At 32.2% G+C, this 26,540-nt stretch overlaps 3 protein-coding genes across 4 annotated transcripts; 2 read left to right on the top strand and 1 right to left on the bottom strand.

The window, feature by feature from the left end:
• On the top strand, positions 1-10,688 carry LOC134265095 (uncharacterized). Its single transcript, XM_062747336.1, has 9 exons — positions 1-30; positions 4,074-4,162; positions 4,367-4,566; positions 4,827-5,037; positions 6,661-6,829; positions 6,879-6,901; positions 7,297-7,494; positions 7,869-8,474; positions 8,693-10,688. The coding sequence occupies exons 2-9, from the start codon at positions 4,078-4,080 to the stop codon at positions 8,776-8,778; spliced, it is 1,578 nt and encodes a 525-aa protein (XP_062603320.1). The 5' UTR covers positions 1-30; positions 4,074-4,077; the 3' UTR covers positions 8,779-10,688.
• Positions 10,689-11,923: 1,235 nt separating this feature from the next.
• LOC134265059 (peripherin-2-like) lies at positions 11,924-15,240 on the bottom strand. 2 transcript variants are annotated; one of them, XM_062747306.1, is made up of 5 exons: positions 14,633-15,240; positions 14,078-14,288; positions 13,744-13,858; positions 12,391-12,444; positions 11,924-12,227 (listed from the first exon to the last, which is right to left on the bottom strand). In XM_062747306.1, the coding sequence occupies exons 1-5, from the start codon at positions 15,208-15,210 to the stop codon at positions 12,010-12,012; spliced, it is 1,176 nt and encodes a 391-aa protein (XP_062603290.1). In that variant the 5' UTR covers positions 15,211-15,240; the 3' UTR covers positions 11,924-12,009. The 2 variants fall into 2 exon arrangements, with proteins under 2 accessions (XP_062603290.1, XP_062603295.1); XM_062747311.1 differs by having other exon boundaries at positions 12,391-12,441.
• Positions 15,241-15,453: 213 nt separating this feature from the next.
• Positions 15,454-26,511, top strand: LOC134265166 (tetratricopeptide repeat protein 13-like). Its single transcript, XM_062747420.1, has 24 exons — positions 15,454-15,720; positions 16,078-16,175; positions 17,288-17,363; positions 17,633-17,703; positions 17,955-18,020; positions 18,199-18,291; positions 18,603-18,719; positions 18,990-19,103; positions 19,474-19,556; positions 19,857-19,998; positions 20,974-21,078; positions 21,940-22,006; positions 22,170-22,326; positions 22,685-22,856; positions 23,052-23,088; positions 23,193-23,337; positions 23,678-23,761; positions 23,877-23,958; positions 24,089-24,192; positions 24,327-24,459; positions 24,751-24,830; positions 25,024-25,102; positions 25,401-25,480; positions 25,875-26,511. Exons 1-24 carry the CDS (start codon positions 15,468-15,470, stop codon positions 25,990-25,992), a joined length of 2,556 nt encoding a protein of 851 aa, XP_062603404.1. The 5' UTR covers positions 15,454-15,467; the 3' UTR covers positions 25,993-26,511.
• The last annotated feature ends 29 nt before the right edge of the window (positions 26,512-26,540 follow it).

Here is a 26,540-nt window from a genome sequence, read left to right as displayed (position 1 = left end):
TGAAGTGAGAACTTCAAGAAGCAGTTGATTGTAAGTAAACCATTGTGATTAAAGATAAAAGCTGATCATCAAAACCTTTTTTAATCAGCTGTTTATGTAATTTTGAGATTAATCTACACTAGAGACCGATGGTTTATTTTGTTTACTAGGTGAATTTGACGTCATACAGTGCACAAAGACTCCAGAGGATGTTATTTTTTGTCCAAGTCTTATCATATTTTTAACACAAACTTCTCGTGCACTGTGCTAGATTATACCACAAGCACACAAAATGTGCTTGGTTACCCCCCCCCCCTTTTCAATAATTAAAAAAACTTATAAAAAGCATTTAATTTCTCAAAAATTATCAAATATGAGCTTTCCCCATCAATGATATGTATATGTCATTCTATGCAAGCAAATTACACTGTGAATTTGACGTCATACAGTGCACTGTTCATTGTGCTGTCAGCCCTAGGTTATACATTGACTTTCACTCCCTTTCTTTAGATCTTTTAAGATAATCAGAGGATGTTATTTTTTGTCCAAGTCTTATCATATTTTTAACACAAACTTCTCGAGCACTGTGCTAGATTATACCACAAGCACACGAAATGTGCATGGTTACCCCCCCTTTCAATAATTAAAAAACATAAAAAGCATTTAATTTCTCAAAAATTATCAAATATGAGCTTTCCCCATCAATGATATCTATATGTCATTCTATGCAAGCAAATTACACTGTTGTCTTACATTTAGAGATTGGCCATTTATGGGGTAACGGGTGTGTTCGCCCTGATTACATGTTTGCGCTGAGTGTATTGCACTGAGTGTAACTACAGGCTTTATTTACATATGTATGTTCTTTTATCAAACTGTGATTTATTTTACATACAGTGGTAATTAGATAATTAAACAATATTTAATATCAAATTAATCCATCATGAAATTTAATGCAACATATTTATTTTTAAAATAGACAAATGGGCCCATATAAATAAATAAATTTAATATTTCCCTATATTTTTTTGAGTTTAATAAAAAAATTACTTACAGATTATTAATGAATACATCAATGGATACAGCTCTACATGTAGCCATTGTAAAAAATCAAGTTTGGTATATCGAATAAAACTTTCGTATAGATAGATGTAAAAAAAACACAAGGGTGGCCTTTCATCTTTAACTTTTATTAAGCTGCTCATCATTAGTCCACTGATCAAACGACCACCCGACAGTAATTATGGGTAAAGTTACCCAATTGGGGCAAATCTGCTCAGCGCGAACAAGTAATAGGGGCGAAACCACTAAGAGCAAACAAGGAATTGGGGGAAAAACCACCCGCATTCCATTTATGGTATAAATACTATAATAAAGTCTGAAGATACACAAGTCTAGATGTAAGAAATAAAATTTATAAAGAAATGTGGGATACCTACATCCAAGATAATAACAGTCAGGCGCATAGCCAGCATTGAAATGAAGTGTACGCAGAAAATGGTCAGTGGGTCCAGGGCAAAGCCCTGGTGGGGGCCAGGGGGCGAAGCCCCCGGAAGCTCCAGGATTTTACGATTTTTTAAAGTTATTTTCCTTTTAAAGAAATCACGCTACATCTCTTTTCTCAAGCAAACACTTAGCTAAGTTATATTTCCATTTACTGGTATTTGATCAAATTAATTAACGAATATATTGATATTGGAAAAAAAGTTTCCAAGTGTGACAAGATAAAACAGAGAAGGAACTTAATAAGTTATCATTGGAGTTAAAAGTATTTCAAAATATAAACGTATAACCTTTATATTCTGAAATAAAATACTTAAATTATAAATTGAAATGTTAAAGAAGATATTCTTAAATGATCTATATTTTTATTTATTTTGTTCAGTAATTTGAATTTTGCCATTTTTTTTATCGATATTTATATGACTTCAACGAAAATTCAGTGTAACCTTTGCCTTTTTCTTTAATCAATTCACAATCGCTTTCCTTCATCTATGTCAGAGATATTTAAAATTTTGGTTCAACAATATTTTCTACTAAGAATCTCTTTAAACTATTTTAAACCCATCATTAATTTGTATATTCTCTCTCTCTTTTAAAATGATGTGTATACATAAAATTTTCTTCACATTGTCAGAGATATGTTCTTCTACTAGTCTCTTTAAACTAAAACCCATCATTGTATATTAAAATAGGATACATAAAATTTTCTCCATTGCCTGCTTGAACAAGGATTTGGAGTTCTCACACCTGTCTCACTTTACCTGATGAGTCAAAGTGATACAGTTTAAATATTTGACCAATCAGTGAGAGGGATGTATGAATTCCAAAACCTATTTCCTCCTGAAGCATGTTAAGCTAGGGCCTACATTTTCTGACTTCTGTGCACTGTTCAAGACTGTGATCTGTTTCCACATTTTCAATTTCAACAAAACTTCAAGCAAAGCATCCTTGAAAGGCTATAGTTGACCACATTAGAGACTAAAAAGTGAATTGTGCTGAAATTGTGGAATTTGAAAAGTTGCTAGTATAATTATAGGTGCATATAATTAGACAATTTTTTTTCTTTTTTTGGGGGGGGGAAGGGGGTCATAAAGTTAAATGACTCTGTTGAGCATAGGACAGCATGGTCCATATGATAATACCCTTAAGGCTTATCAAACAATGAATTAAAAAGATATCGGAATGAGGAACTTTCAAATAGCATGGTTTAAGTGCAGATTTTGAGCAGCAAGTATTTGCTTAAAAAAAAAAGAAAAGAAAAATCTATGCATTTTGCCATCCATTTATACATTTTTTGACCTGCATTGTTTACCTGAGCATAAGGGATATAAAACTATCTTAGAAAATCTTAGTTTGTAGATATTTATTGTTTAATAATAATGATGATTCATTTATTTTAAATAATGGTCATCATGACATTGTTGTTCACGTGTTTATGACATGTGCAGTTGTCAGTAGATAATTTGACTATGAGAAGGTGGGGAAGCATAAAATTATACAAATATCTATTAGCTCCTACTTATCACTATGGATGTTAATATGTTTATAAATACCAATACAAGCTTCTATCTATTTGTGTTTAGATACTAGGATTCAGCATGTTCAGATTTTAAAGTTTGTTCAGAGGCCATGAAAATGAAAGTTTTAGATTTCTTTTGAAAGTTTTAGACCCTCCCCCCCCATGTGTATCAAAGTTTGAACCAAATACTGTAAAGAGATTTTTATATAAAAAGAAATGAAAACCTGTCAAGTTTGGTCTATGATGCCAGATGGAGGTGTAATTCATTAAGGATAATGAGTAAATATATCACAAAATGTATTAAAGTTGCAAGTAAAGCCCTTGTGATTTGATAATATTAGATACTAGGTAGGTAACGTAATATTTAATTATCGATAAAATTTAAATAGATTGATAGACATAAGGCCATTTACCTTTTTTTTTATTTTTCCTTTTTTTACGAGTCGATAAAAAATATTCTGTTTAGGCCATAATAAAAATATTCCTAGATATTTTTTACCCCCGCCTCGATTTTTTTTATTTTTGTTTTTCTTCGTCTTAATTCTGATCGGGATCGGTATTCATCTACCATTCTACTTTCGTTTTAAATCCCGCGAAAGTCGACATGATTTTGACAGCTGAAAAGATGGTAATTGCTGTAATACATGCGTATATATGTTAAACAAGGGTCATTGGTTGAAAAAGATTGATGATGATGTGAAGTAAGAGATAATTGAACCTTTACTATGACTTTTATTCGGGTATTATAGATAAAATTCCACCGATTGACCAGGTCAATAAAAAATCTGCAGAATTGAAAAAATATGAAATATAAAATAAAAGCCGCCCGCCCGCCTCGATTTTTGAAAAAATTCGGATGAGAATCTAGCAATTTATTTATTATGGCCTTAAAAGAAACTTTTTAGATCTATGAAATCTTGGGAAAAATAAGAAATGACTGCCTCTAGGCTGGGGTGTAGTAATTATACAGATTACACATACATGTATTACACTCTGTTGACTTGTAATTGTTTGTTTTTGACTTGTCCATAAACAAGATTTTTTTTTCTCAAAAGTTTAAATTTTTTTTCAGTATAATGAAGAAAAGCTGTGTTAGATTATTTGTGATATATGTGGCATCTCTTTACCATGTGTGTTCAGCAAATCAAGAACAAGTGAAAGGTAAAAGTGAAAGTTATCAAAAATCAATTTTTAAAAAACCCATTATCATGATTGTCTTCACAGAGTAGAATTAACTTATTAGTAAAAGTTTTACATGTACTTATTTCTACATTTAACTAATACGAGAAAGTAAGAAAATTTCCTTTCCTTATAAATAGTCTGATCTATTAAATTGATTTCATATGTCATCTCCCATATTTCCAGAAAACCACTCAGAAAATAATTGTGGAGAATTTCCCAAAATCTCAAATGGACAAATAAAATATACCGGTAAAGGAAAATATGTCGAAGTCAGTTGTAATGAAGGCTTCTATCGGAAGGGGGATGATACATTCAAATGTGACCATCACACAGGATATTGGAGTCCCCATACAACAAATTTTGTCAATGCCTGCCAGTCAAAGGTTAATGTTTTGATTTTCTTTGCTTACCAAGTCTTTATTTTACGCTGCCACATGTAGCTTTACTGAAAATGTGGCCTGCCCTTTAGTTATTTATAAGTAATGTATTAATTGGACTTTGCATCTTTCCAATGCTCTCATTTTAGATAATATTTTCAAAGTTGTGACTTGAATAGTAGTTTTCAATTGAAAATATAATTTTTGTAAATGGAAATGTATACAATATACTACAACATACTTAAGTAATGAAAACTTTTCTGTAGTCTTTAGACATTTTATTATTAGAGAGCTGTTTTCATTATGTCATCTGGAATGATTTCAAAAACCAGGGGTCAGAAAATAATTGTAGTGATGGGTATTATATCAAGCGGAATGAAGAATCGTACGAAAGCGTAATATCTGTGCACTGTTATGATGATACATGGTACTTCAGTGTGTTTCCTTCCATAGAGCCAGTGAGAGATTGTGAAAGAGGTAGTTATCAAAATGGATTTATTACAAATCTATATAGTTAAAGTGTTTGGGATTTCATGATAACAGTAAAAATATAATAGTTGCTGCAGTAAAATTTAATGTTTTTTTAAAAGAAGGGCCTTTTCTTTTAGATTTGTCAATTTCTTTTTTACAACAGTTGAAGAGAGCTAACTTTATTATAATTTTTTATTGATTAAAATTTTTTTTTTCTTAGTTCCCAAGTGCTCGATTTTTAATAAAATATACCCCATTAAAGTTGTGTTGAATCATGATAGTTTTCAATTGAAAATATAATTTTTTTTTTGTAAATGGAAGTGTATACAATATACTTGAGTAATGAAAACTTTTCCTTAGCCTCTAGACATTTTATTTCAGAGAGCTGCAGGCTACCATTGTTAGACCACGGGATGTGTGCAAAATTCAGGTACTCAGCTTTGTCATGCTTCTTCATTGCCTTGTGTTCTGAATTATTTCAATATTTCAACACTTTGTGCATAGATTAGAAACTCTTAAAATTATAAAGATGGATGTATTTTAATAAAGATGGGTGTATTTTAATATTGCGAAGAACTGATAAAACAGTTGAACTTCAGTGTCTCGAAATTATGATATTTTGAATACCATGGATATGTGTAAGTTATTTAGAAGTCCTAGCTTCCAATTCTTTAGGTATTTTATGATTAAATCTCTCATATATGACATCTAAAAATAATTTTTTGGTCTCACCAAGTTGGAATAAAAACTGTACGTCAGTTTTTAGCTCACCTGAGCCAAAGGCTCAAGTGACCTTATCTGATCAGATTTTGTCCTTTCCGTCTGTCTGTCCGTCTGTCCTTCTGTCCTTCTGTAAACTTTTCACATTTTCAACTTCTTCTGAAGAACCACTGGGCCAATTTTGACCAAACTTGGTACAAAGCATCCTTGGGTGAAGGGGAATTTAAATTGTTAAAATAAAGGGCCAAGTCCCCTCACAAGGGGAGATAATTGTGAAAAGACAAAAATTAATGGGGTCTTTAAAAATATTTCTTCTCAAGAATCACTGGGCCAGAAAAGCTGAAACTGACGAGGAAGCATCCTGGGGTGGTGTAGATTCTAAATCTTCAAAATCATGACCCCCAGGAGTAGGGCGTGGCCACAATGGGGAATCAAAGTTTTACATAAAAATATATAGAAAAATCTTTGAAAGTCTTCTTCTGAAGAACCACTGGTCCAGAAAAGCTGAAACTTATGCGGAAACATCCAGGGGTAGTGTAGATTCTAAATTGTTCAAATCATGACCCCCAGGAGTAGTGCGGGGCCACAATGCGGAATCAAAATTTTACATAGAAATATATAGGAAAATCTTTGAAAATCTTCTTCTCAAGAATCCCTGGTCCATAAAAGCTGAAACTTATGTGGAAGCATCCTGGGGTAGTGTAAATTCTAAATTGTTCAAATCATGACCCCCGGGGGTAGGGCGGGGCCACAATGCGGAATCAAAATTTTACATAGAAATATATAGGAAAATCTTCAATAATAAATCTTCTTACTTTTAGAATCCCTGGTCCATAAAAGCTTAAACAGTTATGAAAGGAAGCTATCCTTCATGTATATAATCATGCAAATAATTTTTTTTTCTAATAGTTCCCAAGGATCAGTGCAACAAACCACAAAATATACCCCATGCCAAATGGATTATTGAATCAGATACACTATTTCACCGGCCAACATATATGGATGTCTTTACAAAAGGCACGAAAATCCATTATTATTGTGTGGACGGGTACAGTTTGATTGGAGAATCTACAGTGATGTGTCTCAGTGAATGTGGCCCATGGGCCTCTTGTTATTTAGATATACAGTAATGAATGTGTGGAAAATTCAGGTACTCAGCTTTGTCATGCTTCTGCATTTCCTTGTGTTCTGAATTATTTTAATATTTCAACACTTTGTGCATAGATTAGAAACTCTTTTAAAATTATAAAGATGGATGTATTTTAATATCAGTGGGAGAGAACTGATAAAACAATTGAACTTCAGTGTATATGTAAATTACAGTATTCTTAAATACCATGGATATGTCTAAGTTATTTAGAAGTCCCAGCTTCCAATTCTTTAGGTATTTTACCTTGATATCTCTTATCATAAGACATCTCGGATCATTTTTTGGTCCCACCAAGTTTGAAATAATAACAAGGTCTGACTGTATGTCAGAAAGTTTGTTATTTAGATATAATTCCTTATTAATAACAACTACAAAATTGACAGTTTGTATTACAGGGCCTTCAAAGGTGTGCCAAGTTCCCATTATCCCCAATGGGGAATGTAAATGTTGGACCTCCAGATCAAGCACCTGTTCCCAGGTGTATAATTTAAACAGGGTGGCGTGTACCTGTGACTCAGGGTACCAGTCAGTGGGGGAGGAAGTTCTCACCTGCAAGGACGGCAAATGGGATCACTATACACCATCTTGTATATGTAAGGGATAATACAGTAAAAACTGTCTAATCTGACCTTTGTACAATTGTTTCAATTGTGAATTCAAACTTCTGTTTTCATTCCTACATTACCATATTTTGAGTTCTTTACAATATGACAACCTCTGTTTACTGATATTATTCCCATACAAAATTTTTGTCCCAGTGCTTGTTAAATAAAAAAAACACATTTTGAAAACTGTAATTCGTGTTTTAAAGCTTGTTTTTGGAAACATGAAGAAAGTTGCATTTTAAAAAGCCAATGCAATAATATTCCTGACAAATATTTTCCTTATCATGAATAATTTTTCTTTCTGAGAATTTGTCACTAATTTCCCAATTACAGGTAATTTATTTTAAATTTTTCTTATCTAGCAATATCACCAACTGAGATATCTGTCGGAGATACGACAGAAGACAACAGTCATATGAACACTCTAGCTGTTGTGATAGCTACAGCCTGCAGTGTGCTGGGACTTCTGTTAATGGTCATGGTCATTGTCATACTTCGCCGCAAAAAGCCGTCCCACCATCACCACCAGCGCTTGTATGATCAGGGTACCATGCCACCACCATACGGTCGAGTTTACCCCATAGATGAACACGACCGAGTAGCTTTGATAGGGTACGATTCAGCCAGATTACCAACGTATGAAGAGGCCACAAGAGACACTGCCTCGCAACAAGTGGCCAGTCCAAGATCAGCTCAAGAATTTAGGCCTCTACCAAATATTCCATTCCAGTTACGCAGTCCAGCTCTTCCTAGTATTGACAGCACTAGCAGACATTCCGTTACCACTACTACAACTGGGAATGCTGAGGTGTTTGGTTCAATAGATACAGTTAATTTTAGCATGAGTGATGCTTCTACGGCAGGAACGGTGGACACGATAGACAGTCGAACCAGCCGCCCTTCTCGCGGTTCCCGCACCGCTACAGCTGGTAGTCTGGAATCCTCCAGGGAAAATCTCTCTTCAGATGGTAAATTTCTCAACTTAAAGTTATGTTTTATATCATCCAAAATAACTGCTTTTTAAATTGCATTTTATAATTTAAAAAAAAGGGAATGTAAAATTTGGACAACTTCCATGTTAGTGAAATTTTTAGCAATAATCTTATTTTAGCATAAATAGCTAAAATTGCCAAATTTACAAAAATGAAATGTTTTAATGGTGCATGTTTTTGCACATTCTTTGTAGATGCACCATTATTGGAAAACAACACTTTAGAATTAAACTCAGAGACTCAAGATGAAGTTATAGAAGAGGAAAATAAAGAGTCCTAGGATAGAATTGCTTTGATATTGGCAGAAGTAACATCCTTACACATGTTCACGGAAGCTGGATCTGACGGGGATAGGACATCATAGTACTTCAACTCATAGGCATTTGTTGCTTTTTTTTTTTTATATATATACATGATATTCCCATAGATTTATGTGATAATACATTGTAGTCTCTGTGTGTGTTGTGAAAATGTATGTTATTTAGAAAATGTAAAGGAATGAATTGCTTGTTTTTGTCACCATTGATTTTAAAATTTATTGCAGATTGGTGCTTTTTTTTAATCATAAATTTTTATCATTTATACATGTAATTTTGTTTCTATTTGTGGTGAATGAAACATTGCAAAATGTCTCATTTCACTCACACAAATAGTTAAGCTATTCTTCATAAATTAAGAATGACAAAAATTACCAGGTTGATTACCCAGGTAATACCTACAATTGTAATCACAAAAATGTGAATAAGTTTTTTTTTTTAATGAAATCTCTAAATAGTGTTTTTTTTTTTTGGCATATAAATTTTTCTCGAATATGTAAGTAAAAAAAAGAATTCATATTGCAAATATGAAAGTAGAATTCATACAGAAAATATTCAAAGGTTCAGTAGAATGACAAGTGTATTTTCATTCAATGAAAATTGATGATTAGCTCAACCTGCTAATATTTGATGTCTTACAATGAGTAAAACTTGTAGTAGAAATTGATTTCACTCAAAGTACACTAGGTATACATAAATGATAAACTTGTATATCAGTTGCAAGAAGTTAGGATTAACCATTGGCTGCATAATTTTTTTTTTTTATCCTTTGCCATCCATGTCATGAATTACAGTTGAACTTTGGTATCTCGAACTCCGATATCTCGAATACCATGGATAAGCCGAATTGATTTGGAAGTCCCAACCTCAAATTCTTTAAGTATTTTACCTTCAATATCTTGAATCCTCGGATACCTCAAAGTTTTTTCTTGGTCCCACCAGGTTCGAGATAACGAAGTTTGACTGTATTATGTCTTGTGAAATATCTATACACATAGGGGCAATATATAATCAGGGAAAGATTTTTTCTCAGTTACTTAAATCATTCACATATTCAAATTTAATTTGTACATGTGTACAGTATACTTCTCATATATTATTTACCTGAATTCATAAGATGAAAAAAAAAAATTTTTTTCCATAAAACAAACTTAAAAAAACTTCTATAGAATCTTTTTCAGGACTGTAATCTGACTTTTCCTTATATGAATCTCTTAAATTTTGAATTTTACATGTTTAATTTTAATGGACATATAAATTGCAATTTTTTTTTCACACACCCCTCTCTCTAAATAAAATAAATTGGCATACAAATGCTTATATAATGTACATGTAAGTTGCAATTAAGGAAACCATTCCATGTTACATGTATCTGTTGCTTTCTATGAAGCATCATTAATATCAAGCTATTATTTTGCATGAATTAATGTAAATATTAATTTTATAATTCATTTAAGTGCTGGGTATTTTTCACATACGGAAAAGTGCTTTAAACTGAAATACATTGTACTAGTGATCAGTATAAATTTATTGGAAGACACCACTTTGGAATTTTAACAATTTTAACAGCAAGTTTAAACAAGTTTGTATGTGATGTTTTTGTCTGCCAAAACAATTCAAATAATCTTGATGGGAATTTTGTGTTTACGAACATTATTTATGTATGTAAATCTTTTGTTCAAATGCTTCCAAATCTCAAGTCAGATCTTCAACTTTACCAAAAGAAAAAGAAAAACATACCGAAGATAATCAGAGAGCAAGGATCTGTATGTTTGTTATGATCTCAACTCTAAGTTTTTTGTTTAATGAAAATGTTGAAAATCAGAATACAGTTGCATCATGTTTTGGTCAATAAATGTTTGTACATATACAAGTGCATCTCTTTCTTGTGATTTCCAGTTAATACTGTGTATCACCAAACATTTACAAGATAGGTACTATGGAATCATTTTAATTCATGGGTTGCAATGTTTGTGGGTGAGCAAACGTTAGTTGGTTCATGGGGATGTATTAATTTTGTGGGTGACTTGAAATTCAGCAGATTCAACAAATAAATAAATGAATAAATACTTTGATAAAATAATTGTTCGTGGGGATGTGAATTTGTGGATGAAGATGAGCAATGAAATCCAGGAACATAGGATCTCCATGAACAATGATGATTTCACAGTATTTGATATTTATATGCAAGACAAAGTTTTTTTAATTTTGAATGCTGGTACATCAGCATAGTATATCAATGCTTATAAAAATATATGTGAAAATCTATTTTTTTTATGATCAAAACTACTTGCATAGATACACAAGAAAGGATTTTTGTGAATAAAAAGTGAATTACAGTCCTAGATTTCCTCCCATGGTTTCAGCATCCTAGCTTCAACTTCACAAAGTAGGCCGAATCTTCAGCAATACCAAATGCTCAGCTATAACCTAATTTGCTTACCTAGGTTAATCATTCAAGGGCACAATATGTCTCTTCAATTCTCTCTAATGATCAGTAGATCCAAGACCCTAACACCTGAGCTAGAGCCCCTGACTCAGGGGGCATGAATTTCAAAACTTCAGAACACAGGGACCAGTGCTTATAAATTTGAATTTCTTGGTTTGTTTGCTTAATAACCAAGAGCAAATAAGATTTTAAAAGAATAAATTTATTTTCACTGTATGGTCAATAGAGCCCTGCCCTAATGCCATAACCCCTGTCCCAGACCACAAATTTTGAAATTTATTTAAAAGCACCCTTGCTGAAGATGACAGTGCATTGGTTTATATGCAAATCATACATACAGGGAGAAGCTTTTGAAAAGAATTTACCCAGGTAAGCATTTTCACTTATAGGACCTCCATCTTGAGGTCATTAATTTCACAATTTTGGTCGAAACCTGCTAATATTGAGATTATGCCAAAAGTTTTATGTCCAGAAATAAAGAGGTAGAATTTTGAAGACTGCATAAATTTTGATAGTTTTGGTCCCTCTGAAAATATTTCCTGTCATAGAATACCCATTAAATTTTATTTTCATCTCCAAACCATGTATTATTATAATAACCCAGGAAATTTTTCACAGAACATGATTAAGAGGCATTATTAAGTTTGATAAAAGCTCAATAAAAAATATCTTTTTTAATTCAAACTTCACATAATTTAGAATAAATAATAACTTCACATATGTATAATAACATTTGATAAGGTAATTAGTTTGATTCCTCATTATCCATCTCATTAACATATTTCACAGATTGTCTTGGTGGAGGGAGGTCTTCAATGTCAGATGGAGGGGGAGGAAACTCTTCCTCAACATCTGGGGGAGGTAACTCTTCCACATCATCAAAGGACTCGGTAACAGATAAATCGTCTATACTTCCTACAGGAGGAAGATTCTGTAGACTAGCTAATGTTGTCATAGGAGCAGCTAAAACAGAAGGGTTTCTGATGATTTTTTTCCATGTTAAAATTACATCAAATATAATCATGAATTATGTTTCTTTCCAATTATTTAATACTATACTTGTTCTTTGAATAATCTGATATATGAGTGATAATTAGGAAATCATTATATAATTTTCACTACTCACAAGGTGGTTGATCTGTTTCATCTGGTAACAATTTCTGTTTGTCATCATCCTCTGCTGGAAAAATGAAAATAAGAAAATTAATATAATTCTAATATTCCACAAAAAATGCCCTCAAATACAAGCCTTTTTTTCTTCATGAAAAATGATTATGAATTTTTATGGTTTCAACGACACATCTTGTGCCAGATTGAGACATATAATAAATAACCATATTCAATGACAGTTACAATGACAATTAAGAAATGAATTTTATTTTTGAAGATTCATGAGGTTATGAACTACGACGCTTCACGCCGGCATATTTCATGAAGCGCGTTAGCGCTTCATGATAAATATGCCGGTGTGAAGCGTTGTAGTTCATATATATACCTCATGAATCTTCAAAAAATTAAATTCATTTCTTATATTTACATTATTTTTCTGATGACTTGCCATAAATTTATGCCGTTCAACTGTCATTTTTAAAACAAATCAGTGTGCACTATATTTTTTGACTTTTTGACGTCAAGAGCGGTATTATGACGTAACAATGGAGATATTCATACTTATTCGTGATACATACCTAATGTAGTTCATGAGAAAATATACTGCATTTTATTTTGTAAAGAATCATAAGGGAAAATTATTGGAAATGTAAATATTTTCATATGTGCATTGCCTGTGACAAGACCTTTCTAAATATGCTATGATTTTTTATCCTGTGACCTTGACTTTTAAGTTTGACCTACTTTAAAACATTACTTTTAATGGACCATAGCTTTTGAATGAGAAAAGATCGGGCTTTCATTTTAACCAGTGTATTGCATGTGAAAGACCTTTCTAAATACACTGTGATTTGACCTCGTGATCTTCACCTGAAGTTGGACCTACCTTTCAAAAACTTTAACCTCGGTCATGACTTTTGAATGAGAAGAGATAGGGCTTTCATATTAAACTGGTGTATTGCCTGTGACAAGACTTTTATAAATACATGATTTTTTATCTCATGACCTTGAAGTTTGACCTACTTTTCACAAATGTTAATTTTTCCTTATAACTTTTGATTTGAGAAGAGATAGGGCTTTTTGACATGTGCATTACCTATGACAAGATATTTCTGAGTACGCTGTGATTTCTGATCCCTTGACCTTGACCTCATCAAAAAAAAAAATTTGGTGATAATTTTTGAATGACATATGATAGGGTGTTCACATGTGACACAAAATGCCACAAATTATGACATCTCACCCACAAGTGGGGTACCACAGTTTTTTGAATTAGCTTGTTTTAACCATTAAATTAAAACCTGTTTTCACATTGTTAAATTGTTGTGTGGTTATTTCTTGAAGAAACAAAAATTTCTCTTTAGTTTACCTTTGCCTTGTGCTTGACCACCACCAAATGGAAGAAGAAACCCCTTTGAATCTTCATCATCAACTAAGTTTGCAAGACTTGTCTGTAAGAGTCTTGTTCCTAATCCTATACTCAGCTGTTATAAATTATAAATAAATACAATAGATTTTAATAGAAGTCTTGTCTATTGTTATTTTTCAAAAGTACAAAATTGGCAATTGAGCATATTTCTTTTCCTAAAATATATATTACAAATGTAACTTACTTCTATTTATCTGCAACTTAAATATCCAGTATATATTAAGCTTTAAATCATGATATTAAATTCCAGATGATTCAGAACAATTTTATCTACCTCCAAGAATGCCAGCAAGACAACAATAGCCCCTGCCGACTTTAACATCTTTTTATATCTTGACATCAACGCATCACTACATCCTCTTGTATATACTGTTATGTCTTTGCTGTAGTCATACTTGAAGTGTTTGCCTTGTACTCGAGTGTCTATACAGGGTCTGTGGACTTTGTAGTTACAGCAGCTAAAGGGAACATGGTCGGAAAACTTTCTGCAAAAAAAAAAACAATACATGTATACTTCAATAATTAATATTAATAATTTTTATAAAGTCGAGTCAACTTCATAATATACAATTAAACATTAACATTATATTTACCATTTCAGAAAACCATTTCAGATTTAAACTCACTCTTTATTATAAATCACTCTAATGTAGTGACATTTTCAGGAAATCTTATAATTAAGAAAAGGCCTTGAATAGTCCGAAGTTCTACAATATCATCTCAGACACTTCTTCGAAAGATTCAAATATAGTTCAGGAGGCATTAGACATAATTGAAAGTCATAAATTAATCTGTCTGGATTTCAAAGATATGATTACGATAAACTTACGTGTATGTATGTTGTTCTTCTTTTGTCATATATTCATCAGTAATGTATTTCTTTGATACAAATTTGACTTTGAACCAATCTGTGTATCCTTCTGAACCACAGCACTTATACTGAATCTGTAACTTGTCGATAATACTTTTCTTTGGCATGTCTGTAGCATACTTTTTCATGGAAACATAAATTCCTTTGCTAAATAACTTACGAAGTGAAGCAATGTTTGCAAAACATAGCATCGATGCAACAAAAGTACACACAAATAAAACCAAAGAAAGAACAAAAACTGGAATTAGAAATTTTTTCCAAACAGCTCTCCTCGCCGTGTCATGCACAACCCAGCAAACTCGTGACGCTAAGATATTAATAATCAGTCCAGCAAGGCCCAAAATAATCATAAAGGCGGGCAATGCGTCCCGACTCCCTTCAATAAGACTAACTTTGTCTTGTATTGCAATTTCAATATAAACAGCTACTGTAAGCATAAAGAAATTAAATGGAATGGTGACCAGACACAAAACACTGGCTATTTTGGCAATTAAACATCTTCTTTTTTCCGTGAGATTAATTTCTGGTACACCCATTCTTTCTTTCTTCCAATAACCGGAAGTTATTTATACGTCATTTCCTAACGTCATAATATTGATGACAATATGGCGCTAAACTTCGATTAAATATCACTGATATGTAATGTTTTAGGGCCTATGTGGTTTTACGATTTTAATTTTTAAAGATATATCCCCATTTGATTTTTGTTCACTATTCAAGAGTTCAAAAACGGGCGCCAGTACAAAGTCTACTGAACTCTTTTCTGGTGGAGGTAAAAAACTCAAACGATGACATGGAAGGCAGACTACTACTCGTGTTTACATGTCTTGTTTCGTGTTTATTTGCAAATAATGTATACGATGTAGAAAAATTTCAAGTGGAAAATGAAGATGGGACTACTCAGATATTCGAAGTTAAACGTTTAGAACCTGTAAATGGCGAATCATGCGCCATTTGCTCACAGAACACGGTGAACTCGTCTCCTCGGCTAACCCCTATCCGCTCGAATGTTTTCATTGCAGTTGGGGAGGTGGCAACAGATTGCGGTAAGAGTTTTTGTTTTATAAGTAGGTCATTCATGCTTGATAATTACTGTTGGTGAACTTTGTATTTATCATGAACTACCGCAAAGATGCACTGCAGTGCACCAATTTAAATTTTTATGTACACAATATTTCTACAGGATTTGTACCAGGGGAATTCGAACCCACTGATTTGATATCAAATTCTTTTCCTTTCACTTTCATACACTTTTATCACATAGGCAATATACTGGGAAAATATTTACACGTATAAATGGTATAAAAATCAGTCTGTCCTGTGGATGGGAATTATGATTATTCCAGTATGTCTATTATTATGATTTGTATGAATTAAAAAAAATGTGCTTTTATTTCTTGCAGAGGAGAACTCAGCCAAGCTTCCTACTGGTCTGTGCTCAAATGCTAAAGACAGAGGTCACTGCTCCAGGGATACTCTTTCTTGTGAGCATTCCCCCGAGGTGGGTATTAATTAATATACATTTATTTATGAATGATCAGACATTTACCTTTGACTGCTATGTTGAACTGTAATTTAGGTCCTGTATGCACAAACACTGTGATGTAACTTTTAACTATCTTCCATGCTATCAATGAAATTCATGTCAATCTCATAAAAATTATACCTTTCAATTTTAATTAGATTGAAGCAGGGACCTATATACTAACTTAGAATATAGGTCCCTGATTGAATTATGCAGATCGAAATAAGAATTTTAAAGTTTGAGATATCTTTCAAAGAAATATATTCCATTAAGTTTTAATAAGCGAGTTTTGAGATTGTAACTCTAGCTCCTACGATAGAGGTACAAAAAGTATCCATTTCAGCATGGAGGTGGGACAGGTTGTTTCTGTATACTAACGTGGATAAATAAATGAACGATATTTATGGCTTTTAAAATTTATTAAATGTTATAGAAAGGTAAGAATGTTAAGCAGTAGTGTATCTGATGATTTATCAAGTTCAACTATGCATATTTACAAATCTACTTTGAATTATAGGTACCGGTACTTGAAAATGAAAGAAGCGTTGTAGTCTTTATAAAAAGAAACTGATTTTCTTGATTGTACAAACATTTTCTAAAACGTTAGTGGGTTTTTAGAAGTTATAAAAAGGAAAATCAATGTGCCATTTAGATTGCCGACGTGCAATGATCAGATGCATGTGTAACATATTTATTAGAGGTTCATATCTCATCCCTTGTCTGAAAAGTCACATCCTCTCACATTTTCTTTTTTGTTACGATGTTTTTGCTTTAAGAAAATGACGCCTTTACATTAATTTGGTTATTTTCTAGTTGTAGAGTGCATCCTGACAATCATGTAGTTATGATAATCCAGTATATGATGCAATGTATCAAATATGTAAATATCTGCCCCACCTGTCTGTTTACGGGGCAACGAAATGCCTCTCCTAAACAAAAGAGTGCACAAAGGGAGATAATCTCAAAACTTGCGTATTATTTTTACAGATAAAGGTCCTTTTATAAAGAATGTATGACCCTCTTGTTCTGAAAAAAATTATTAACAATTTTATTGAAATAATAAATACATCCAGTTCATAAATTTTCAGGATTTAGCAGAAGACCTTGCAGCCACTGAGATGGTCCCAATGCAAACAAAAAATTATGACATTGATTCAAAATTAGGTAAGTTTGTTTTCATTCTTATCAAGATTGTCTCCCTTAGTATGAAATGCAGTCATGTGGTTTTATGATGGAACCATCCTCACAATGTCAAGGGTTTGTGATTTCTCGAAATCCGCGTGGAGTTCGAGAAATCACAAACCCTTGACATTGTGAGGTTGAGATGGAACTAAATTTATTATGGCGTCGAGCAAAGCTCGATCTTCATCTAGTGGTCAGTCAGATTTTATTTACTTTTTAAGTTCATATACACAGTTTCCTTTTCATTTCAGCTCTTGGATTTGTGTCAATAAATATCGGGAATCTTGATGATGCTATGCAAATATTCAACAGCATTCTCTCAGTATGTAGGATATAAGTGGATACTGACGTTCTTTGAATTAAGTTAAAAGTGCAGGTTTTTTTCAATGAATTTAAGAAAAATCAACACAGTGCTGTAACTTTTGTATTTAGGACTTGGATAAAATATGAAAGTTTGATTTGTGAGAAATAGATATCTTCATTGTTGAACTAGATCATTTAGTCACCCATTGGCAGCTGCATCGATGCTTGGTGAATTTATGTCACTCATTTTCTTATGAAAATTATTTTTAGTATCATCCAGATACAGTTGGTGCACATTATGGTCGGGGTATTGTATACCAGAGAATGGGAATTCAGGTATAATACCTTATGCTTGATACTTTTACTTCCTCTATTCAGTTTGGGTCTGACATAAAATTTGAATGCTTGCAAGTACAGAAAATTATGTATACATCAATTGGCAAACATCTGAATATTTGGAAATATATCTTTTTAATACTAATACATAGTTAGTGAGGATAAATTTTTATTTCAGGAAATTGCAAATGCTGCTAAAAGTATTCGTGAATTTACTGAAGCCATTATGAAAGACAATAGCTACCATGAAATTTATGAAAGAAGAGCAGAGGTTTGTTTAGCACATCATTTCATAAACTTTTTTGGTCTTCATGTGACTGTAACCCTAATGGTACAATTTTACAACTGCTCTTTTTTTGATGCTTGAAAAAGCACTTGGCAACACAAATTTGTGATTTATTATATCCAATACACTAGCTAGCTATCACACAGTTTATTCGTTGTGGAGTGAAAAAAGATGATGTATGTTGTATAAACTTTACTTTCTATCTCACCTTATAGGTATTTCCACTGAAGATGTTTTTCTAATATGGTTTTTGTGGACACACTTTCTATAAATCAATTTTATTTTTTTAAATGTAGTCCTACATAGCTATTCAACATTTTGCGGATGCTTTGAAAGATCTTAATATGGCTGCCAAGTCAAGTCCTTCCAAGCGGCTATATTTCATCCGTGGCATTGTTCATCTTTTGTTGGAGGTATGGACTATTGATATTAGAATGTCCTTATCATTTCAATTTTTCATACTTCAATGTACATGTATTTCTTTTAGTTTTTCTGACATATTTATAGTAAAAGGTTCATATCATGTTCTAAAATTCAAAACCAGCTTGATGAGATTGAGCAGTTTGTACATGTATCATGTTTCTTAAAATTTCTGTATGTTATGCATATTAAAAAGAATAAATAAATATTAACTATAATTTATTAAAGACATGAGTTTTAAGCATATGGTGTTCCTATTGTAGAACTTTGCTGAGGCAGAGGAAGATTTCAGGAAAAACTTAGACCCAGAGAATTCATTACATGTGGGCTCCAACTTCCATCTGGGTTTGGCCCTGTATTATCAAGGAAAAGTTAGAGTAAGTTAGATCAAAAAAGAAAAAGACTAAATTGATTATTACATTGAAACCAATCTAATCTAACATGCACTACAGTGAAACCTATTTAAACCAACATGAACTTGGAGACAGATTTTGTGTTGGAATATACAGGGTGTCAGGTTGCACAATGTAAAGAACATGGAAAATGTGAATCTAAATAAGGGTCACAATCCACAGTTAAACAGATTGAACAGGCTTCAGATTAGAGAGTTTTTACTGTATGTGTAGGACAGGAAATTTATCTTTAAATGAAATGATGACATTTGTTGTAGAGTCTTCATTCAGCACTTGACATGGGTTTTAAAGATTAGAAAGATGGATTAATCAGATAGGCATGTTTTCTTTTCAGAATGCCATTGAGGTGTTTAAAGATGTTTTGAAATTAAAGCCAGATCATGTAGAAGCATCAACTAGCTTAGGCCAAGCATTCAGGTATCATGAGATATCTGTGAGTTTTGTGATGGTAAAGAACGTGAACATTAAACTTAAGAACTGGCCAATGACATTTACTGATATGTACATGTGACTGTCTTTTCACTGTATGCATGTGTAAACTGCTTTACTGACCTAGATATTCCACTTAAACTTTAATACTTCCTTGTTGAGGAAATGTAAAATCCACCATTTTAGCCATGCTTCTAACAGATAAAACACAACTTTGGAAGGAGGGAATGGGGAAGGAAATGGAAATAATATTTTCAATGTATGCAATCCATGGATTTTTTTTTTCAGAGAACTGGGAAATTTAAAGCCAGCTTGGAAGAGATTTAATCAGTCCATTCATATGAACCCCAATCATGCTCAGACTTGGCAGTTGTGGGGGAGCATGTTATATACTATTGGGGAACACAGAGCTGCCAAACTTAATTTTGATGTAAGTCTCTTAAAAGCAAATAGCATATTATATGTATTTATCCTGCAAGTACCCCTTGCATTGACCTAATAAAGTAAAGCTTTATTCGATTAATGTCTTAATAAATCCCCATGCATGTATTCTGATGTTCTCAAAGCATTGTGAGTTTGTGACATCATGTATATTGCAATGTATGCGTAATGGCGTCATAGTATATACTCTGCAGATATAGATATGCAGATATATATGCAGAATAAACAAATTACCCCACCTCTGTCGATTTTTCCGTGAAATCCTGGTATACGATTGGTTGAAGTCTGTCACGTGAAGGCGGTGGATTATTTATACCCGGTCAGTTGTAAATCTATACCCGGTCAGTTGTAAATCTATACCCGTTCGATTTATTTCGTCACAAACACAAACATGGCGTCATAATAAGCACAGTATATGCGTGATGAAGCATTTAGCAGAGAAAACCATTTATAAACTACAGATAAAACGTAAATGTTACATCGGTGGGGTAAATTCGTTACATAGTCTTTTAGTGACAGGGTATGGGATGATACCTGGTTAGTAAATTTCATACCTGACTCGGCTCCGCCTCACTAGGTATGAAATTTACTAACCAGGTATCATCCTATACCCTGTCACTAAAAGACTATTTAACTAATAATACATGGTCATTGTCTTGAAATACAATGTACAAGCGATATTTGGGCTTGGTTGAAAATGTGATAAAGGGCTCGGCAACCTTGCCCTCTATCATGTTTACTTAGCCTCACCCAAATATTGCTAATATTTCAAGACAGTAACCATGTATTTTATATGTATGTTCATATATGAAAAGATTGACCTAGCTGAGTAAGACAAAAAAAAAACAAAACATAAAAACATTAGAATAAGTTACAATTACATGTAGTATAGTAATAGACATCTTATTTTTTTAACATGTATCTTTTATTTCCAATAAATCTCATGAAATTTGTTCAATTGCAGAAATGCCTGAAGATTAATCCGTCCAATATAAACTGTCAGTATATGCAGTCCTTGACTTATATTGCTATGGGAAAATATTACCAGGGACTCAAGTCATCCATGAAAGTGAGTTATGTAATTACTGTGGTGTTTGCTCAGTACATCAGTATAGGCTGATCTGAGTGTTTAGTACGAACACAGATATTGTGAATTCATGGATATAGGAAAGTTATCTTGGATCCCAATCTACGTAAATTTTATGAATTCCTTATACGGATATTATTAGTTACACAGTCAGTTAGTGACCTAATAAGGATTCATACAGGGTGTGAAATGGAAATCCGTATTGGGCGAGGCGAAGCCGAGTTTTACGGATTTCCATTTCACACCCTGTATATTTCTGTGTGTCACTAGTGACTGTGTAACATGTATCCCGCTGAAGACCTTTTTCAATATAAAAAAAAATATTTGTGCATATTATGAAAATATTAGTTTTAATCCAATAACAATCAACATAAAATATCGTTACGGTAACAAGAAATTTAACTAAACTACCTACGTTAACCGTTTCTTAGCCGCCATTTTTATTTACAATAACAACGCTTCGAACGGAATCGTGTGATTTTCATATTACGCCTCGACGGAGACGTAATATGGAAACGGAGATGTAATACGGAAAATTTCAGGGCGTCATGTGATTAGCTTTTATCCAATCAGTAATCGACAAATTTGTCTGAAGCGGGATAACATGAATTACGGCTATAACGAAGTAATTTCATAGGTCCCATTTACTTCGCTATAACCGAGTTTTAGTGTAATTGGTTTCACGTTAGATTTCTGTGTGTCAGTGGTGATACATGTAGTGAAATACAAATTGTACATGTCTAAGTTATTGCACAGACAAATGAAAGTACAGTCACAATCAGTTGATAAGTGCATAAAATTATATTTTAACAGTCTAACCAGTGTGTGATTCTCTATTATTAGGTGATGATAAATAATACTCCAGCCATTAAAGCCACTCCTGAGTTTATCAAGGCCCACTATCTCCGAGGTCAGTAGAACACTATTACTAGAGGTGTAATGAAAAGAGGGAAAAAATAGTACCAACTAATGCCATGAGATGAAAAAGACTCTGCATATGTACATAAAAAAAATAATTATAGCCTATAAATAATTATGTGGTTTTACATACTGTAAGTTTTTTTTTTTTTCAGAATATGCAAGATTTCTTCATTCAAAACTGGATACACCATTAGTGGATATAAATATAGATAATTTTCATCCTGAATTCAAAGACAGGTGGACTAAACAGTTTCCTTTCCAGTTTAAGAATACTTATAAAGAACAACCTGGGCTTCAGCCTGAAATTAAGTAAGGCACAGGCACTTAAGATAAGTTTTTCTTATAAAAGAATATATAAACTTGTCTTCCTTTCTGAATTATTAAGTAGGGGCTTGTATTTTTTTAAATTAGAAAACAGGTACCTGTCATTGAAGATTGTATTGTAATTATCTACATGCAGCTCAGAAGTAAATAAGTTATGCTCCCATTATGTCATTCTTAGGAGAAAATATACTTATAAGATTAAGAGTAGGATTTGATCAATAGCTTGAGGAGGATTCCATTTAGTAGTTTTATCTTTTAAAAGAAAAATTCTCATAGATATTGAAAATGTATTTACAAACACATAAATAATGTACTTATATGCATGCTATTTTTCTCTTTTCAGTGATGTTTCCTATGTATCTATTATGGAGTATGGTAGAGAACTTCAGGGGCTGATCTGTAAAGCTCACAGAGTCGGTCTGTCCATGCAGGTAGCAGCTGATGGCTATTTACCAAGTAGAAGACATAATTTTGCCATGGGGCTGGCATCAATGCATATTGCTCAACTCTTAGATGTAAGGTTTTGTAATTCTACATGTATTACAGAATTATATATTACATGTACATGATCAATGAAATTGCTATCAGTTGAAAGAATGTTTTCAGTATGTACCAGGTGGTTTAACATTTTTTGGATAAATTGAAAAAGAAATTGACTATGTGGTATATTAGCTATACTATTTTAAAATCTTTGTGATTTTGAATTGTAGAAAAGGTGGAGAGAAATAAGATTAAATAAACAAATAGGTAGGTAATGAATGTTACTTTGGTAGATACTCAAAGACATTCTCATAAAAATTATTCCAGTTTGTCCTTGCAAATTCTACATAGAGAAACTAATGACATTTCAGATAGGTCCCTGGATTGGAGGGAGGTTTTTAGTATAGCGGTTCAGTATCGGAGGTTGATTGATCCTGAACAGCCTATTTTCTGGTTAGACAAGATGCCAGACCATGCCACAGAGGATGGATATCACACAGAGATTAACTTTATCAAGTACAGTATAACTATGTATTACATATCAGCCAAGTTACATGTAAATTGATGTCAATTTTCATTAAGATTTTTTTTTTTTACAAATATTTATATTTCTATCATTGAAAATATTGAGGATATAAATGTTTTAGAATTCACTCAATTCAGTATATATGTTATTTTACTTTTTTCTGGGGATGTAATTTCGTGGGACTCGCTTGCTTGGTTGTTCAATGAATCAATATGTTAACATTCCTGGGGATGTAAATTGGTGGTTAAAGGTGACCAGCAAAATCCATGAATATTGATTTCCCCTGAACAATGATGATTCCACAGAATTAAATATTTCTATCTCTTGCAGAGGAGATGTGCAAAATATTAAAGTTATGCAGTATTATGATTTGGTGTTTAAGCTAGCTAAAACCATGCTGGAACATTATGCAGGGTAAGAAAATTTTTGTCATTGTCTTTAAAAAAGTTGTACAATACAACTTGTCATGAAAAGAAATTTAATAGTGGGATTTGTAAGAAATAAAAAAAAATATCGCATTTACTTTCAGGGATGGGGCAATTTTTTATCATGATTTACGACAAGATGTTGAAAGAGCGAAAACATGTGAAGATTTACTGATGATAGCTAGAGTGAGTTGTGACAGTGAAGATGAATAAAAATATCAGATATGTCATAGATAATTAAATGTAAAAAGAATCAGCTCAGATTAAACTTGTACATTCACTGTAAAAGATTTTTTTTATTATGTGTTTATTGTAGAAACGGAATATAAATGAAAATGGTTTCATGGTTTCTACACAAGTGCCAAGTTCCAGGAATGATGAGAGATTGGATGGTTCCATGGTTGTTTTGTCACGTGATATGTAAGCAATAATATGTATTTGTCTATTGGAAGTGACTAATACTTTGCGAATTCAGCAACACTTTTGTGCTTTTAATCCCTTGCTCAGCATTCTATGGTTTCATTGATGAAATCTGTGTATGCTCTTTTTTGTAGGAGTAACAAGATGACTTTTGCCATTAGTATTGTTAATAACAAAGCTCGTACTCAACTCTACCATGCTGAAATAGATGCAGTGTTTAATCAGATTCAAGAAGAAATAAAAAGAATAGGAATAGGCAAAGCACTGGTAGGTAAAGCAAAAAGCTGAAGTTTTTTTGACATGTACCGGGGTACCATTATAACTAAAAGCAAAGCATTTTGTTTTGCATTTGTTTGTTTGTTAACTTTGTTTTTTTTGCATTAAACAAGCTAAAATATTATGAAATATATATACCCAATAAAAATACACTGATTTTGCATTTGTGTCATTATAGATTCCATTTATAGAGCAAATGAAAATGAAAGCTTTTTCATTTTACAAATAAATATAACAGATTTGATTTTAAATTTTAAGTGCATTTAGAAATGTTTATTGTAGAACACAGACTCAGTTATGGATAAAATTTTGACAATGATGTATTACATTTATAATCTGATGCCACTCACAAGGGGAAATAGGTTTGTTGCTTTTTATTATTTAATTTCAATATTTCTTACCAAAAGTCTTCATTTGCTAGAATTTTTATTGCAATATTTTATTAAAAAAGATCATTCCTTTGCAGAAAAAAGAGCAATAAAACATTGTATTCCTTTTAAAATGATTTTAAAGTGCAGCGATGCATTCACTTTATTTACGCTTTCTTTGTTGCAGTGCTGTAATATACTCAGTGGCCATGGGCATCATAATGTCTGTTAATAAGTTTGTTTTTGGAAAGATTCCAAGTGGAAAGGTTGGTTAAATTGTACTAATACATTAGGTCTTTTTTCAGAAAATTTTATTTCAAAAGTGTGCTGACGCATTATATTGTAAATAAACATGTGAATCAGATACCAATGCAGCAGTTAAAATGTGCATAAGACAATGCTAAAATATATTCTACTGTTCAAACTTTAATCTTATAATCATTTAATCTTTCCAGAGAAAGTGTTTGATATATACATGTGTATGTTTAAATTTAAAGCTGTCAAAACATATATTATATACTCTGCATATACATGATTATTTGAGAAACTCTTGTATTCTTGTAGCTATTAGAAATGGAAGCCATTTTGTCTGGTGCTCCAGATGCCTTTATTTTAGTGACAAAAAATTGGATGAATGTTAAAGGGTAAGCTGGAAATGAGACAATATTTTCCTTATCATCTTTCCAAGATATTGATCTTAAATAATGCACTGTATTTCTGGATTTGTTTATTTGAAGTAACAAATATTTTTTTTACTATAAGTCTGTTTAAAGAAAGACATGTAGAATGGGAAAAAAGTCAGGAAAGTACATACAGTGTATATATATTCACACAAAGGTTAAGTTTCAAATCATTCATTTCTATTTCTATTTGAAGCACCTTCATTTGACCAAAAAATCTCTGCTTTCATATTCACTCCATTTGTAGGATAAACGACTTTTACAGAAAGATACTTAGAGTCATAAAATAGATTTTCTAAATTCCTAACTTGTATTTTCATGTAAAATATATTGAGGTTAGAATAAATTTTTTTTACAGAGCAGAAGTCCCCATTACCATTCACCCTAAAATTTGGGATGTTTTACCAAATGTTCGAAATATTGTGGAAGTTTTGAATGTGAACACAGATTTATGTGTTATGCCCGCAAGTCCCTGATCTCAGAAATCGACACATCGAAGTCTTATTCTACAAACTCACTATGCAAATGCCACAAGCCTTGACCAGTATTCTTTTGTAATTTTTTAAAAACAAATTGTGTTTTTATCTAATGGTAAGAATTACATTGTAGCAAAACATGAAGATTTTTTTGTAAATTATTTGGCATTCAAGCAGTCCTTCTGCACAATGTAGACAAATTTTATAACTGTTTTTCTTTTTTAAGGGTTTAGAAAATTTTGAAGATTCTTAGTCTTTGTTTCAGCTACTGGTAGTAGTTACCGTTAAATTTAGAACTATTGTACATGTATACATGTATATACAATAATGTTTTTATGTGAAAAATTGCCTTTATTCAAGTTTTGTTCAAGAAAATGAAACAAACAAAAAAAAATTACAAGCTTTTAATTTGAACAGTATTTAATGCAGTATATATCATATAACACAGCCTTTTGGAATGTTTCCCTAGAAATGAATATTTTTTTTATATTATATGTTTATGGAGGAACCACAATTCTATGAGTTTGGGAAGGTGGAGGGAGGTCTGT

This window comes from Saccostrea cucullata, unplaced genomic scaffold (assembly GCF_032062105.1).
Source record: "Saccostrea cucullata isolate Sc308-1 unplaced genomic scaffold, CSIRO_AGI_Scuc_v1 ctg1866, whole genome shotgun sequence".
In the NCBI taxonomy this organism is placed as follows: Eukaryota; Metazoa; Mollusca; class Bivalvia; order Ostreida; family Ostreidae; genus Saccostrea; species Saccostrea cuccullata.
The sequence above is the reverse complement of the archived record's forward strand: the minus strand, read 5'-3'. Positions and strand labels throughout refer to the sequence as shown.